Source organism: Chelonia mydas, chromosome 3 (genome assembly GCF_015237465.2).
Source record: "Chelonia mydas isolate rCheMyd1 chromosome 3, rCheMyd1.pri.v2, whole genome shotgun sequence".
In the NCBI taxonomy this organism is placed as follows: Eukaryota; Metazoa; Chordata; order Testudines; family Cheloniidae; genus Chelonia; species Chelonia mydas.
In genome coordinates this window covers 14,364,609-14,382,128 of record NC_057851.1, presented here as the reverse complement: position 1 = coordinate 14,382,128, position 17,520 = coordinate 14,364,609, and the positions used below count along the sequence as shown (strand labels likewise).

At 41.5% G+C, this 17,520-nt stretch overlaps 1 protein-coding gene across 4 annotated transcripts in view; it reads left to right on the top strand.

The window, feature by feature from the left end:
• Window positions 1-17,520, top strand: part of RCAN2 (regulator of calcineurin 2) — a 161,694-nt gene that overhangs the window by 87,018 nt on the left and 57,156 nt on the right. Inside the window, exon 1 of one of the 4 annotated variants that reach the window (XM_027824189.3) lies at window positions 152-486. The exons of the other annotated variants lie outside the window; for them this stretch is intronic. Within the exon in view, the coding sequence (XP_027679990.1) occupies window positions 400-486 (87 nt within the window). The 5' untranslated portion in view covers window positions 152-399. Of the gene's footprint in view, window positions 1-151; window positions 487-17,520 lie in introns of those variants that run through there. 4 annotated transcript variants of the gene reach the window in all.

Here is a 17,520-nt window from a genome sequence, read left to right as displayed (position 1 = left end):
AACAACAGCTATGACTCAGTTGCCAGCGAATTCTGCCTGAATTGATTCAGTCCCAGTTCAGACTTAACACATAATCATGTTCAATTTGATCCACTGCGCTGCCCGGAGATAAAAGGGTTGAAAAAAAAATAGATTTAGCTTATGTCAGTCTTTGTGGTGATGTCATTGCCAGGAGAGATGGAACAGTGCTGTTACTAGGCTGTGCCTGCTCAGTTGGTGGGTGCACTAGGCAGAAGCAAGGAGCGACTCAGTTCAGTGCAAAGAGTCTGCTTCAGAGGCTTACGGCTGTCGTCAGCCCCGAAAGCAGAATTTCGGACTGTTCAATAGCCGTCCTGAATCAGGCTTTCTCATCATTCATAACTCTGAGGCCGCCTAACTCTTTGTGTACAAGAGGGGGGGATGCCAGCCCGTAGCATGGACTGTGATGTCTCCACTCTGGTTGCCTGTGTGGTGGATGTGGAGATTTTTACCAATCAAGAGGTTAAGGTATGCACCTGCAATCTGTTTGTTACAGATCCTTCTTGTGAGAGCCTTGAGAGTAATAGGAGTTGGGGTAGAGCAGTTTAAAAGAAGTAGGCAGATGAAATTCTAGTAAAAACACATGCCGTGCATGGATATCTTAATTACAGCAAATGAGAGAGACTGATGATTGCTTTTCATTAGGTTTTGATACGCTAACAGAACAGCCTTCTGTTTACCATTTAATGATACAGGAAAGATGTTGCATAACTGAAGCCTGCATGTTTCATCTTGGTAACAAAAATGACTCATTTTTAATTTCTCAAAGGTATTTTTAATCCAATATCACTTTCCTAGCTCTAAGCTGTCAAAATACCAATTTCTGCTTGACAATTCAGATATGGAAACAGTGCATTGGTTTGTGTCTTAGCTTTAAATGGCTCATTTTTTTTCCACACAATTGAGTAGCAGCAATTTATTGTGGTCTTCATGATTCCTTTTTTAGAGTCCAATCAAGTAGTACCTTTTATTAAAGGGTTAAAATGTGTAATGAGTATTTCTGGTGCATCCGCAATGTAGCTATATGTAAAAAGCTGGGCAACATATGTATAATATGAATGACCTGAAACCAATGCTTGATTCTAAGGCTTAATATGCTACACTCGTCATCCTTGATTTTCTGCATTAGTTGTCAAATAGTCATGGGTAATTGCTCCCTGATTAAACTAATTATCTTTTTCATTTATTCTTATATTACCAAAAGAGAACCCCAATAAATTAAGTTTTGAAAGCGGAATTGTAAGTGTGACTTTCACAAATCATCTCACAGAGCTCAGAGGTAAAATGCAGTGAGATGTAGCATCTTATTTAGAGGACACAGATACAAACAACTGAATACAGTGCACTAGTCTTCCGGTTTTGGAAGGTGAAGGAGGACAAAGGGAGGGTGTGTGCTAATTTAGGGCAAGAATTTGAACCCATTCTTCTAATTACCCACATGAGTAGTCCCACAGAAGTAAATGGGACATACTTGTGTGAGTAACTGCACACCAGTGTGAGTAAAGGATTGAGAATTTGGCCAGTCGTCATTTTCCAGCAGACTGTACTCTTTATTTAACATTGTATTGCTCTGTTACTGTGCGGTCAGGTGGTACTATGTGCACTATGCACAGCTGCTCATGTGTTACCAGCATGAGGCTGTTTAATTCAAGAGGCTGTCCTTTTTTTCTTTTTTTTTTTTAAATGCAATAGCTTTGCTACAGTTAGCGAACAGATTCAGAAAGTCCAGTTGCTGATGCGTATTTCAGGGGTGCTTGACAACACTCATGCCAGCGCTGACATGTTTCCTGTAGCTGAAGTGGTGCAGTGCATACGGACATGTTTGATTGTGCTTATGCTTGTTCATCTAAAAACATCAGAGATCTGAAGTTTGGAATTTTAAGAAGTATTCACAAGGACTCACAAGAGAGTGAACTGTGCCTTTTAACACCTTATAGAATTTTATGCTGAATACAGATTATGCAATAAAATTATGGTGCTATTTTTAGAGCCTGTTTGTACTACAATAATGACAGCACCCAATCCAGCTCTTATAAAAGTCAACAGGAAGACTAGTATTGACTTCAGAAGCAGTTGGATTAGACTCAGCATGAGTAGTATCATGCAGGAAGAATGGCTGAGGAATGTGGGGTGAAAGAGAGCAAACTGGTTAAGGAGATGTTGAAGGAATTGGCACATGGATCCACAATTCAGCAATTGAGAGGGGAAGGGAGTATGTATCAGACTGTTTAGATGCATGGTTTTTTCTTTGCTTTTGTTGAAAACTTCTTTGACTCAAACATCTGAACAAAGAGCAGGGAGAAAAGACTCTTTGTTAAAAAATTAACATTCCTGACACTTAAAAGGTGGAGAAAGCTACTGCAGCTGCTGTTTGGTCCTCCAAGGAAACTTCCAGCAAAAACAGGGGAGACTGGTCTCTGAGTTCTGCTAGGGACTTCGGTATTGCCTTTGATTTTTACATGGAAGGATCTAAGACACTATGGTGATGGGCATCAGCATAAAACTTGACAGACAGATAGGACTTGACATTGCAGTATTTCTGTGGTTAAAAAATCATTTTTGGGGCACATGGGCAGGGTGATTCGGGGGTGGGGAAGCAAACACTGGCACAACACCTTTTCCAATGCCATTAATGCCTTAAAGTTGACTTGCAAAGGGGGAAACTGAAATTCGGTGTTCCTGTGGTTTAAGCTATTGCACTGCAAGATTGCCCGCTATTGTATTTGTAGTGCCCCCTCTCCACCTGGTTACCTCCTTTAATGCCAATCCGCTTACAGGTTTTGATGGACAGGTCTGGGTTCTTTTGGATCCCGCCACCCACTCAGCGGGGTGTATTTTCTTTCTTTTATTCCTATGAAATTGTTTGGTGGTGCCTCCACCCCCTTGCTCCTTCCTGGCAGGGTCACCAGGGCAGCATGGGCGGAAAATTCTAACTACAGAGTAATCCCCATTTACTTGCCAGATAGTTGGAGACTTCCATGAAATAACACAAACACATAAAATATATTCAACACAATAATTATATTAAACAGGAGACAAATACAACATAACAGGGTAAAACACTATTTTTAGGGTCACCGGTGCCCACACTGCAAATACCCATGACTTCATGTAGCAAATGTAAAATTAGTGTCCTGTTGGTATGCATACTTTGCTGGGGCCCTTGATGACCTATGACCACAAAATTCTTCTCTGCAGTGGTTTAGCAGCGTGGCTGACTGGGTTCAGTACAGCCCAAAGGACTCACAAGTGGGAGAAGGTGGTAAATCCATCCACAGGTATAATATGCAGCAGGTTATAAAATCCTCAAACCCTTAATCCCTGGCTTGAGGACACAGTTCAGGGAGTAGGGGGTCCCCAGAACAAATTCCCTGACTAACTAACTAAACGATGGTGCACTCACAAACTCCATGAATGATCCTCAGGTTCGGAGATGACTCTAGACTCAGTCACTGCAGAGGGGCTGCTCTCTGCTGGCAGGGGTCCTCCTCAGGCAGGAATCCGGCTGCGTCGGTCCCAGGATTTCCCCTCACCACAAAGGGGTGCAGGGCTCAAGGTGTAGGTTACACAACTACACTAACATCCAAACGGTAGCCTCCTAGCCCAGCCTCCAGTTACACACTCAGCAGGTAGCTTCCCTGGACTAGCAGACAGAGCAGAGCTGACCATGTGGTGACTGGTCTCACCTAGGGAGCTGGAGGGTGAACTCAACCTGGCTGGGAAGTTTCCCAGCAAATGCTACAAATTGGGAATCATCAGTGGGGAAGGAAAAAACCCAGCTGAGGGATCCGCTGTAAGGTCCCTAGAGGCCTGTTCTCAGGAGGATGAGACTCACCAGCTTCCCCACACAGCCAGTCCAGCCCTTTTCCTGGCTGGCTCCAGCCTGACTACCAAATGGCTTCTCCCTGGGATGGCGTCTCCCTCCCTACTGGTTGCTGAGCGGACTCTGCTGGCTCTCCCTCCCTACCGGGGCAGTGTGCCTCTCCCTGAGCTGCTAGCAGACAGAATCCCAGGAATCTATGTCACCTCCTTGGAGTTACACATTGCTGTTTACTTGAACCCTGGACTGTAGGGAGCTATCTCTCTGAGTCTCCGAAAGGCACGTTATCTCAATAATAAATTGAACAGATAGCGGATGACACTTTTCTTATAAGGTATGTGGTAGTTCATTAGGTTTTGCAATATGGGCGAGCAGTCATTTAGGAGTCAATCTTCCACAGTAGCGAGGAAAGTTTTAGCAATAAGACTCCTGTTACATTCAATGGACATTGGGTGGTGTCAACTTAGCCCATCTCATTTAATTAAACCCACAGTTAAAGTGTTGAATTGAGGCCCAGAGAGCCATGGTGAATAGACTAAGCTGTCCAATCATAGGTTTAAATCACCTGTCCCCTTTGTTTCGTATAAATTGGCCCTCTGAATAATAAATATGACATTTCAGAGAGCAGATTAGGCTAATGCAGATGTTACCATTTTCCTGATGCAGAATTAATGGTGCTTAGATATCAAGGAGAAACACCCAAGATTGTTTGTTAGACAGATAAAATAGGTAAATACAAATACTAGTGATGGAAACGTCAAACGCATTTCTGCTCATGAAGTTACATAGTTCAGTTATATAATGAGAATTCTACTTTATTTTAATGCCTTCAGGTTGTCATTTTATTGTAGAGACATTTTTACAAAAGCAAGAAATACATTTATTAATGAAAATCTTGTTTATTTCTGGAAGAGAGATTTCAGAAATCAGTGAAAAAGGAAAAGAGAGAGTAATATAAAAATGAAGGATTTTTTTTAAAGTTACAATTGAGAGATTCTTAGACTGACCTCTTCCGGGCTGGGAATCTCTTCATTCCATCCATGTACAGCACCTTGCATAATGGGGCCCGATCCCTGGTTGAAGTCTCTAGGCACCACACAATCCAAATAATAATAAATATTAATGCATTAATATAAAGGATTATGAGCCTACTGTGTGCACCACAGCTATGGTACAGCGTGAAATATGGAAGGTATCTCAATGATAGGAAAAAGCTTTGCTGTATATGCAGAGCGGCCATTGTTTTGTATTTAACCCATAGTGTGCACTTACGGGAAGCAAAGAGGGGCTAGTCTGACTGGCTCTGGGGACTTTGGGCTAATGCACATTGGAGCCAGGTGTGCTATCTGCATTTAGACAGGGTACAGTGTGCATATTCCTATCCCAGCTCATTATTGGATGTAAGCATGGAGGGGTTCCGGCCATAGTTCTGCCCTTCCCTTGCTGCTCTCCCTTTGGAAAGTCTAGCAGTCTGACACCACTTCTAGACTTGGGACATTCAGGGAGTGCAAGGACAGTGATAGCAGTTCTCCCCTGAGACTGATCTGTTTGGCAGCCTTGAGCAGGTCACTTCATTTCTCTGTTTCTCACTTTTTCCAGTCGTGAAACTGGCTAAGTCATAGAGATGCTGGGAGATTTAATGTTTTTAAAGAGCTTTGAGATAGCCAAGGGAAAGGCATTCTAGAAGGGCAGAGTATTACTGCTCATTTTCATATTGTCAACCCTACACACTGAAAAAATCATGAGTCAGGCTTCCAAACACTATGAGGTGGTCTTAAAAATCGTGAGATTATTATATAATAATACATTTTGAGTCTTTATTTGTCTTCTGGTTCTTGAGCCTTTAGAGTGCATGTTTTCAGATTTTGCTCCACAATCGTGGGGACTGTGTTTTTGTAAGCATATCTGAGATGTTTACATAATCTCAGGTCTCCAGGAGATGGCGTTTTAAGAAAAATACCAAATAACATGAGAATTGAGGTAATGTTTTATAATTTCTCTTTAGAGTGCTTTTATGTCTGATAGCTGTTTTCTCGTTGGCAGAATTGTTAGAAATCAAACAGAAATATGATTACCATATTGAAACAATCTCTGAATTGAACACAAGTGCAATAGCTCAGCTTGAGGAAACGTGTACATGTGTGTTATCTATTCTTATATAGTACTTGATTAAGTAGAATAAATAACAAAGGTGTGGGGGGAGGCCTCTTTCTTTTGACCTGGAAAGCAATCTGTGTCAGTATCAGTTCATGTTTGAAAAGCAGGATCACTTTGGCTTTGGGGAGAGAGGATGTGGAGAAGATTACATTTGAACATACAAGCAAGATGCTAGAGTTCAATTTACAATAAGAGAGTTGTAAAGGTAAATGTTTTACATATGTTTATAGGCTGGGTAATCTGGGCTCTGGTTCTCGGTATAAAATCCCAGTTGCCAGCTGATTATAGGTTGTAAACATAAAGAGGCACAAAATCAACACGGATGCTCAACCTCTAAATAATCAGCTGCTTTCTGTGTGTGGGAAAGATTGTGTAAATGAAAAGCGACTGATAGCCCAGAACTTTGTGCATGTTTCTCTGGAGCCACAGGAACAGCAGGGCTACTGCTAGTGCTTCGGGCTCTGTTACTTCAGTTCCTGTGGTAAGCCAGACTCTTAGCCAGTGACGTGACAGTACGGGGTGGGGTGCCTGCTGCCAGCGCAGAATGAATCACTGAGAGGCACCTGTGATGTAGCTCTTTTGGATGCTGCATGTTTCCCTTTCCAGCATTGTCCTTCCCCAGATGACCATTGTGTAAAGGCTGCAGAACTCCATGGTAAAGAGCCTCCAAAGAAGGAATGGGTTCAATCACAATGTTAAGTTATTTGGAATAATGATGTGACAAGACTCTCTCTAAGTTTACTTTCAGTAGGTTTTAAGACATACAGAATCACTGTGTTTACACTGTGCCTGGCTTGGAGGAAATGAGCATTCACTGTAGTAGTTGAAGTCAATGAGAGCTGCAGGTGAACATCAGGTGCATTATGCTTAGCACAGTTAAGCCATTCTATTAGTGTTTCTCAGCTGTGTTATAGAAACTATGGAACAAATGTGAAGTTAAGAACAAGACTGAGAGTTTTATATTCTCCCCAATCCGCCTTTCCATTAAAGGTCACACAGGAGTGTTCTCTTTTAAGAGTGGTAATTAGACAATGGGCAATTTATAGTCAGAGTAAAGAAGATCAATAGGATGCTAGAATGTGTTGCTAGAAAATACAGTGTGACGGGTTCAGTCACAAAGACCCTCTTGGGACTGCCACCTGATGTGCTGAAATTACCTCTGAGCCCGTTTTCCCTGTCACCTTGGGACTCCAGAACCCTCCTTGTTGAGCCAGACACGCGAGCTTGCTGCAACACAGCCCCAGGGTCTGGGCCATGCCCCCAAAGCTGCAGACTTTAACTAAAAATGGCTCAGCAGGTTACCTGTCTCCAGCACCCAGACACCCAGTTTCCAATGGGATCCAAACCCCAAATAAATCCATTTTACTCTAAATAAAGCTTATACAGGGTAAATTTGTAAATTGTTCGCCCTCTATATCACTGATAGAGAGATATGCACAGCTGTTTGTTCCCCCAGGTATTAATCACTTACTCTGGGTTTATTAATAAACAAAAGTGATTTTAAGTATAAAAAGTAGGATTTAAGTGGTTTCAAGTAATAACAGACAGAACAAAGTAAATCACCAAGCAAAATAAAGCAAAAACACGCAAGTCTAAGCCTAATACATTACAAAACTGATTACAGGTAATATCTCACCCTCAGAGGTGTTCCAATAAGCTTCTTTCACAGACTAGAGTCCTTCCTAGTCTGGGCCCAATCCTTTCCCCTGGTACAGTCCTTGTTAGTTCCAGCAGGCATCTCAGGTGGTAAGCAGGGGTTTTCTCATGACTGACCCCTTTTGTCCTGCTCCCCCCCTTTTATAGCTTTGGCACAAGGCGGGAATCTTTTGTCTGTCTGGGTCCCCACCCCTCCTCCTAAATGGAAAAGTACCAGATTTAAGATGGATTTCATTATTATGTGACATGGTCACATGTCACTGTAAGACCCCTAGTCTCCATTCTTCCTGGGTTGGCCCACACGTACACAGGAAGTCGTGCAGGTAAATAAACCATTTACAACCAATTGTTCTAGTCAATGGAAGCCATCAAGATTCTAAACCACCATTAATGGCCCACACTGCATAATTACAATAGGAACTCAGAGTTATACTTCATATTTCTAGCTTCAGATACAAGAATGATACATGCATACAAATAGGAGGAATATATTCAGTAGGTTATAACCTTTGGTATGATACCTTACAAGAGACATTTTGCATAAAGCATATTCCAGTTACATCATATTCACACTCATAAGCATATATCCATAAAACATATGGAGTGCAACATCACACCAAGCAATGAATGTTTTCTTTTTGGGACAGAAATAGGTGGACATAGACATGGAGTACTTTTATCCTTGTCTGTTTGCAGTATTCATACATAAGAACAGAGATATAATTAGATAGTAAAATCATAGTACAGCTTCTAACTCAGTTAGCCAGCACACAGCTCATGGAGCTCCAAGAACCAACCCTGTTTAAGCCTTCAGTCACTCTCTCTGTGCCCAGCTGTTAAGCATTGTGCGTTTTCCCTCAACAAGCTGAAAAAAAACCCATTGTCATGACCATGTGCTTGGGCTGTTACTCAAAATTGCCCTCACTCATTTGGTTGACATGTTTGTCAAAACAACCCTTCAGCGAATGGAATTTTCCAAAGGGAGACTTTTGAGACTTATAGGGTGTCCGTTCTAATTCCTCTGTAAAAATGTAATACTGACCGGATTCCCACTCTTGGGTCTCAGCTCCCTGATATGAGACACCATGGACTCCCCCTTTGGCCCTTTGATGCACAGGCAGCTCAGCTGCCTTCTGAGACCAGTTGCCCTACAAAAGATTCTATATTCCACATTTTTTCTTCTGGCTCAGCTAATGAACTTGTCTTCCCTTCCCTGCTCCCTTGCATTAATAATGCAGCTGTGAGGGTGATTTCCAGCTTCTGCTGCTCCTTCAGACTTCAGATTGAGTTTGGTCAGCATTTCTGTGTCCTCTGACCCTGCTCCCCTTGGTTTCCTTGGGCCACAGAGCAACTTCTCATAGCACCAGTTTCATTTTGGTGCATTTAACTGCATATCTGCATTGTCTTTGAGTTGTTGGTGACTCTTGGAAGCACGGAAGGTTTTTCAGCTGCAGCAGTTTGGGTTGATGATTCTGGTTTGCTGAAGATAATTCTATCTATGTAGATATATGTCCCCTTCTCTGTAGTAGCTAAGCACTTTCCAAATATTTATGGATTTATAGTCACAACTTCTCTGTGAGGTAGGGAGATATCATTAGTCTTATTGTACAGTTGGGTACTGAAGCATGGAGAAATTGATTGTCTTGCTCCAGGCCACAGAACAGTCTGTGGAAGAGTCATTAGACACCAGATCTTCTGCATCCCAGTCTACTGTCTTAACCACAAGACAATCCTTCCTTGTTTCCATCTCATTATCCTGGAGACATTATCCCAAGCTCTATAAGAGAGAGAAGAGTGTCTCAGAACTTAATGAGTTTTCATGAGAATTTTGTGAGTCAAAACCATTCTAGGCTTGGAGTGCTTCAAAGAAGCACTGCCTAGCCCAGCTTTTGAAATAAGTGTGGCCTTGCAACTCTACCAGCAGAGAGACACTTCAGTGCAGGAAACTCCCAAGGTCCTGGATATCAGGGCAGAACTGTCCCTTGAAACTGTAGTTCCCAGGCTGTTACAAAGCAGCTCTTTGATGTGAACATGTTGAGGCCCTGGAGCTTAAGGTAAATGGTATTAGCACAGAATCACACCACAAAGCTGAAGTGCCAATGAGTTCCAGTTGGCATGTTATTGCATCAATGCATTTCATATGATAGAGCTGTGATACTTCAGAGGTCAAAAATGGAGGCCTTGGAACACAGCCACGTAGTTCAGAGGAAACATTGATGTGCTATGTCCTCTTTGTAGGAATCAGTGTAGAGCTTATCCTTCAAGGCAGCGAATGTTCTGTCATAAGTCTCATTCCACCTAACTTCTCCATTTTTCTCTCCCCCAAATCAGATGTATGAGGGGTGTAGCAAGTTTGGAGTAGGTACGGCTGAAGAACCAATAATACCCCATTTATCTCCCAAATTATTAATCTCCCTTTTGGGGAAAGAATGGGCACTTCATTAATTGTCTCTGTCTTAGCCACTTCTGGTTTTACCTTATCACATTCTACATAATCAAGGTACTTAGTTTCTCGTTGGCTATATCACACTTACCTACTCTTATGGTTAATTCAGACTGGGCTATTTTTGTCTCCACTCTTTTTAGCTGAACTAGGTGGCTAGAGTAATCAGGGCTATAAATACTCTCATCTGCCAATTAAGGAGCTCTATACTGCATTTGAATACTCAGTGGGCATGTTTCACGACTGCATTGTTCCTGTTATTGTAACTCTACTGAAACCACCCCCTGGGTGCCAGCTCTTTTAGCTAGTGCTGGTCAAAAAATGGGGAAAAGATTTTGCAATCAGAATTGAAATTTTGACATTTCCATTTTGCAGGGTCTGGAACAGAACTTTAAAAAAATTAAAATTTTCAAATTCTTGAATGTTCAGGCTCCTTCCCTTTTTTCACCTTTTCCCCCCTTTTACTACTCTAACTTTTCATGACTATGGCACTGGCTCCATTTCAGAGGACTATAGATATGATGCAGGACCTGAGTCACCACTCTGCTACTCCAGCTTTATGCTGGTATAACTCAATAGATTTCAGTTACGTTGCTTGCAACTTTGTTGGGTACAAGAGAAGTCAATCTACAGCTGAAAGGAGGTGGACATTTTTTGTTTGAAATTTTATTCTATGAAAAATTGCCTCATTCCGGCACTGAAATCTTTCATAAAAACTCCCCCCAAATTTTTAAGTTTATTTTATTTTATTTTATTATTTTGTTTTGCTATAGAAGACAATACAATGAATGATGTAACTTGAAGTCTTTAAATTGTGATTTGAGGACTTCAGTAACTCAGCCAGAAGTTACGGGTCTATTACAGGAGTGGGTGGGTGAGGTTCTGTGGCCTGCAATGTGCAGGAGGTCAGACTAGATGATAATGATTAAGGATACAATGCTGTCATGGAGGTCACAGATTCTGTGACTTTCCGGGACCTCCATGCCTTCTTCAGCTTCAGCCAGACACAGTGGCAGGGCTGGAGCAGCTATAAGCTCCAGGAACAGCAGTGGGACTGGAGCAGAGCAGCAGGCCAGTAGTCAGCCCCTGCCGCCGGAACAGAAGCCCTGGGGCTGCGTCAGTCTCTGGGGCTTGAGCAGTGGCTGTCAGGCCCTACCACGGGAGCAGGGGCGGGGCGGGGTGGGATCAGCTGCCGGAGGTCAGCCCCCAGCAGGACTCTGACTGTTCATCCCCCCACAGGGTATTTTTAGTAAAAGTCATGGACGGGTCTCGGGCTTCCATGAATTATTTATTTATTGCCCGTGACCCGTCCATGACTTTTACTAAAAACACCCATGACAAAATCTTAACCCTCATCATGATGGTCCCTTCTGGTCTTAAAGTCTAGGAGTCTGAGTTTGTGTATTTTTTCTCGCTTTCAATTTCAGTTTCTTTTTTTAAGTTTTCCAAAAAACTCTGTAACTTTTCAAAACATCCTTAGCTTTGGAACAGTTACATAGTGGCAGCAGGAACAATGAAACTCTGTAGCTCTGCCACTCTGGACTCCAGTCCTCTTAGCAGGCACAGTTGCAGTATGTTCAGCTGAGTGTCTGCTATTTCAGCTGCACACTGTCTTCTGTACCCCGCAAGGTCCTTTCATGAGACAAGGAGTCAGCTGTTTTGCTCAAATAGCAGCATCTCAAGAGACATTGCAATCTGCAATGAGCATCACATCACCCTGAAAAATGCTTGAAGTAGCAGAGGATTCATAGTGTGTTTAGTTGAGAGCAGTCAAAACAAGCGATTTTCAGAATCCCACTGCACTAAAGGGTTAGGGGGAGACTTGACTCCACAGCTCTCTAATTGACTTGGAGTCTCTATGTGACTGCAGGATTAAGTGTAGCTTCACACCAAAGCTCTTCCACAATTTTTTTTTAATGTGGATGCACAATTATCCTGCCAGACCTCGTTTGGCCACAGCGTCGCAGTAGGAGCTCATATTCAGCTGATTATCCATCCTGACCACCAAACCTTTGTCAGAGTCACTGCTTTCCAGGATAGAGTTCCCCATCCTGTAAGTATGGCCTACATTCTTCCTAGGTGTATACATTTAGCCGTATTAAAATATTCTAGATTGTGAACTCTTAAGGGCAGGAACTTCCCAGATGTATGAACATTGTTTACGACATTTGGGGGCATTACTTTCACACTAATAATAACTTAATCTAGCTATGTCAGTACACTTACTTCTAAATGGGGCGGATAATGTTTTCCTACCACACCTGGATGCTGTGAGGCCAGTTCAGTTAATATTTGTTTAGTGTGCAGAGTTCCTCTAAGGTGTGCTATGCAAGTGCAAATAATTATTATTATTTACAAATATTAATTGATAAAATTTCACAACTCGCATGACATAAGTCAATATTATCCCCCTTTTATTGATGTGGAAATTGTGGCACAGAAAAGTTTAGGCCCTGTTTTTCAAAGTGGCGACTGATTTGAGTGACCAACTTGATTTTAGAACTGCTGAGCACCTGCAATTCCCAGGTGAAGGCAATGAATTTCTGAACGTTCAACATCTCTGAAAAGCAAGCGTGAGATATCTCAAATTGAATACCAAAAGAGGCACTTCTGAAAATAAAAGGAGTACTTGTGGCACCTTAGAGACTAACCAGTTTATTTGAGCATGAGCTTTCGTGAGCTACAGCTCACTTCATCGGATGCATAGCATATCGTGGAAACTGCAGAAGACATTATATACACACAGAGACCATGAAACAAAACTTCCTCCCACCCCACTCTCCTGCTGGTAACAGGGTGGGAGGAAGTTTTGTTTCATGGTCTCTGTGTGTATATAATGTCTTCTGCAGTTTCCACGATATGCTATGCATCCGATGAAGTGAGCTGTAGCTCACGAAAGCTCATGCTCAAATAAACTGGTTAGTCTCTAAGGTGCCACAAGTACTCCTTTTCTTTTTACGAATACAGACTAACATGGCTGTTACTCTGAAACTTCTGAAAATGTGGACCTTAGTGATTTTTCCAAAGTAGCACAGTCAAGTGTTTGGCTGTATTGGGAATAAAATCCAGATCTGATGCCTCATCTTAGTTTTTAACCACTAACGAGGAAACCACTAACTTTTTCATAGTATAGACTGCATCTTAAAAGAGTGACTTGCCTGGACCTACCTCCTCCTATCCGCCACTGCAAGGGCCACTTCCCTTCTCATATGGTATCACATAGCAACTCTGTGACAACAACAACACTTACTTCCTTGGAAAAGTGAAATCAGACAAATATTTAGTGTATTTTAGTTGTCTTTTTAAAGCAATTTAAGAGCTGAAAATGAGGAGGAAAGCCAGGATAATGTGACCAGTCAGTTTTCTGAAGACCACCACTGGTCATGAATCATAGTCTGAGAATCAATGGACTAGACCTACTAATAATGAGCACTGGAAATCAAGCCAAATGCTGGTTATCCACAACAGCATTATATCTGCTATTCATAGTAGTGAGACAGAAAAAAGTTACTGATCTCTTTATACAACTTCTAGAGAGAGAACATGTTTTCTTAACCTGCATATTTTAATTAAAGAATTAAAAGTTCAGGTGCATTAAACAATATATCTTGCATTTGCAAGGAATAACTAGACTGATACATTTAATCAACAGCAATGATTTAAGCTACATGCACATAGTCTGCTAGTTCCCAAATTACTTGTGTTTCTCAGGAGAAAGATTGTGGCGTCACTGAGCACACTTGAATGAAGATTTCTGCTCAATGTGCAGCATCAGTCATAAAAACAAATAAGAGGCTTGGCTGCATTAGGCATAGGATAGGGAATAATATGGAAAATATTATAATGCCATTATGGACATTCATAATACATTCTCCGCTTAAATGGTGTGTGCACTTTTGGTTCATGGTTCATTCAGTTTCAAAGGCAGAGTAGAAGGGCACAAATGATTATCACAGATAGGAGGATTTAGTACAGAGAAGCTTTCGAAAGACTAAGAGTATTTACTCTGGGAACGGGAAGAGTGTTGACGGGTATAGGCATGGAGAATCTAAAGAGGTGGGGTGTGTGTTTGTATTTTATTTACACATGCGCGCACACACTGATTGTACATGCACGTATACAGTATGTAGCTACTAATGGTTACAGACTGGTACTCATCTGTTGCTTTGAAATCCTAGGAACTACAGATATTCTAGCTTGAGCTCAAGAATGAGGTCTTCCTTGTCTGTAAGAAGCATAGCATATGGTGGTCTGGCTTACTTTTCGCTGGAATCTATCATATCTAGTTATGATGTAGTTGTATATATCAGTTTCCTCTTCTGGCTACGCTAAACAAGTTGCATCCAAAAATCTACAATCTGCCCAAATTGTTATTTTTGGCTTGACAGACCATAGGTTACTATATCTTTTACAAATCATTATTGAATACTAAAATGGCACCTGTCTTCTGTTTTTCTGCTAAAATGTTAGTTTTACCGTTGCCCCATCCTCCCACCCCATTTCACCCTATTTGTCTGTTTTTGTCCACCTCTTATGTCCTGTGTGACTTGTAGATTGTGAGTAACCTGGGGCAGAGATATCCTTTTTGGTACTTGTTTGTTTATACAGTGCTTTGATACTGATCCTTGATTGGGGTTCTTACATACTACCATAATATAAATAATACATTTTAATAAATCAATCCATGGCATGGATGCCTTTAATGTTAATACCACTGTTCAGATTATAAAATGTTATATGAGCTGACTATCAACATTTAGCAATGGGCATTTAATTGTTTAAAATTACATTATAACCAAAAAGACCAAGATAATTTAGTTGTTATTCCTGCTACCTGACACTGTAATTACAGTTTCTGTGAAAGAGCAAAGAACTTTACAAGCAGTAATTCCAGATGAGTAGCTAAGTATTATTCCCATTTTACAGATGGGAAAAAGCTGAAGCACAGGGAGCAAATGGCCTGTTTCCGCAAACCCTTCATTTCATGAATAATCCTTAGCATGGTCTGATCCAAAGCCCATTGAAGTCAAAGGAAGTGGTTCCATTCACTTTCATGTCACTCTAGTCCTGCAAAATTGTACTCACATGAGTAGTGCCATTGATTTCAGTGGGATTATTCACACAGAGTAAAATGTTGCAGAATTGGACTTTTAAGAGATATATTTACAAAGGTGCATAGCTACCTAAAGATGCAAATAGGCACCTACTGGCATTTACAAAAAGTATCTATGCGGATTAAGCACCTAGCTTTTACGATTAGGCAACACTGACTTTCAGGGGTAGTTAGGTGTCTGGTGGGATTTACATAGGTGCCTAAGTGAGTTAGGAACCTATCTGCATCTTTGGATGCCTACATATCTTTGTAAATGTGGCCGTAAGTGACATGAAAGGTCACACAGTGAGTAATTCATGCACAGGAACAAAGCCCAATGTTGTGGTCACCCAATCCCTTCTCCAACAATGAGACATCCCTGCCTCCCTATCAGTGATTTCTGTAGTAGCATTAGATGCAAGCTCTACTAAGGGTGCATTGTACTAAATAGGTCCAATCCAATAACATAATTTTAATTGTGATTTGCTAATGATTGATACCTTTTCCCCCCATTAGTAAATGAAAAAGATGTTGAGAAAAACGGTAAGGATTTTAGCCATAAAACAGAATTATTGTTCTTTCCCATTCTTGTGTTTCAAAAACAAAATCTCTGCCAAATGGAAATTAGCCATTTGTCTTGGAAATGGCACATATGTTGTTCATGAACTATCGCTTTCTTCAGAGATGTACCACTGCTTGCCAAATTGAAGAAGAAGAAAAGTTTGGGGATTTCTCCCCCTCCCCTATCTATCTAATCTAGAAATTTTGGAATTGCCAAACTGGATCAGACCCATGGTCCATCTAGTTCAATGTCCTGTTGAGAGGAAGGTGCCAGAATTGCCTTTTATAGGCAATTATGGGGTAACCTGGCCCCAGGAAAAGTTTCTTCTTAACCTCTGGTGGTTAGAGGTTGACTTATGCTCTGAAGCACGAGTGTTTGTAACTTTTCTAGAACTCCTGGGTTTTTAAGAATTTTACTATAACTCTGGATGTTCTTGTTACCAATATAAATATCCAATCCTTCTCCTTTTTATGTTGATTCATACCAAAATAGAAGAAGTACAGTTGTGTGCGGATCTTTATTTAGCAATCAAAGGGTCATTGGGGACTCCATCCTTCATTTTGTACCTTTTTAGTGACAGCCTTTGACCATAGGTTACCTTTTGACACTCTTAATGAATGGAGACAAGATTGTTCTGAAAAGCAAGTAAGATTAATATATTGAAGGCCCAGATCCAGCCTTTGGAAGCACATGCACATTAATTTCAGCACCCACATATCTAATGGTGGAATTTGGACCATAATGTATGCGACCTTTCTTCCCATCATAGAGCAGAGTCATCTTGACTCCCTCTCTTGTGATGGCAGGTTCTACTGCTCATATCAAGAACAGTTTTGCCTAGTGAATAACCTGTTTTCACACCCTTGTGACAGTCCATCAATGGAGCAGAGCAGAGAATAGGCAATGAATAACTTACCTAACATTTTATTTTTCTGGCTGCAGTTTTGGCCAGACCACACTGGAAAAATTAATTTAATCTTCTCCTAGTTTTTCTTTCTGTGTTTCCACTAGGAATGGGTCAAGGGCTTCAGTGTCGGAAAGGGAACTTGTGTAGAATGCACTTTAGTATTGCAAATCTGTTTACTTTTCAGAAACATCTTGCCCCCCCTCCCCCACACCTGCTAGAAGTGTCAGCTGATTACCTGCAGTCCAGACTGAGGTAAGAAATTGGAGAGAGAAAAAGGGACCAATGAATTCATAGTCCGCGTATTTCTAGAGCAGTGCAAGACTGGTGTCACTCTTCAGTGTCTGAAATTGATGCAAAGCTTCACAAAGGTGCATGGCAGTAGCAGTTTTGGGCCAGAGCTTGCAGTCTTTACTCATTGAATAAGTCAGGTTAAACTCCCATAGAAGTGCAGGATTCAACCCTCTGCTCTTTATTTAGCCCTCTATTCAGGAGCATAAATAAAATGGTGGCAAAAAAAGAACCTGAACCAGATTCAGAGATGAGTCTAAATAAGTCTAGACAGAGTCTCAAGTTGGTGTAACTTCCGCCTTCTTCCAGCTCCCTCAGTTTATATGTTATTCCAATTTAGGCTCCTGCTGCACTTCAGTATACTTACTTTCTCACTTACGGTCATACCCACGCTATCAGTGTGTCACTTGTATACACTTAGCTGCCTTATGTGTTCTGATGCTTCCCAGGGGCATCCTACGTTGCGAGGCATCTCGCTATCACCTGCCCTTAACATGAGGAAGCCTTGTCTGTGCCTGCTGGGGGTCAGCTCACCAATTCCATTGGCCACTGGCAACACAAGCCCTCCCCTCTTGGC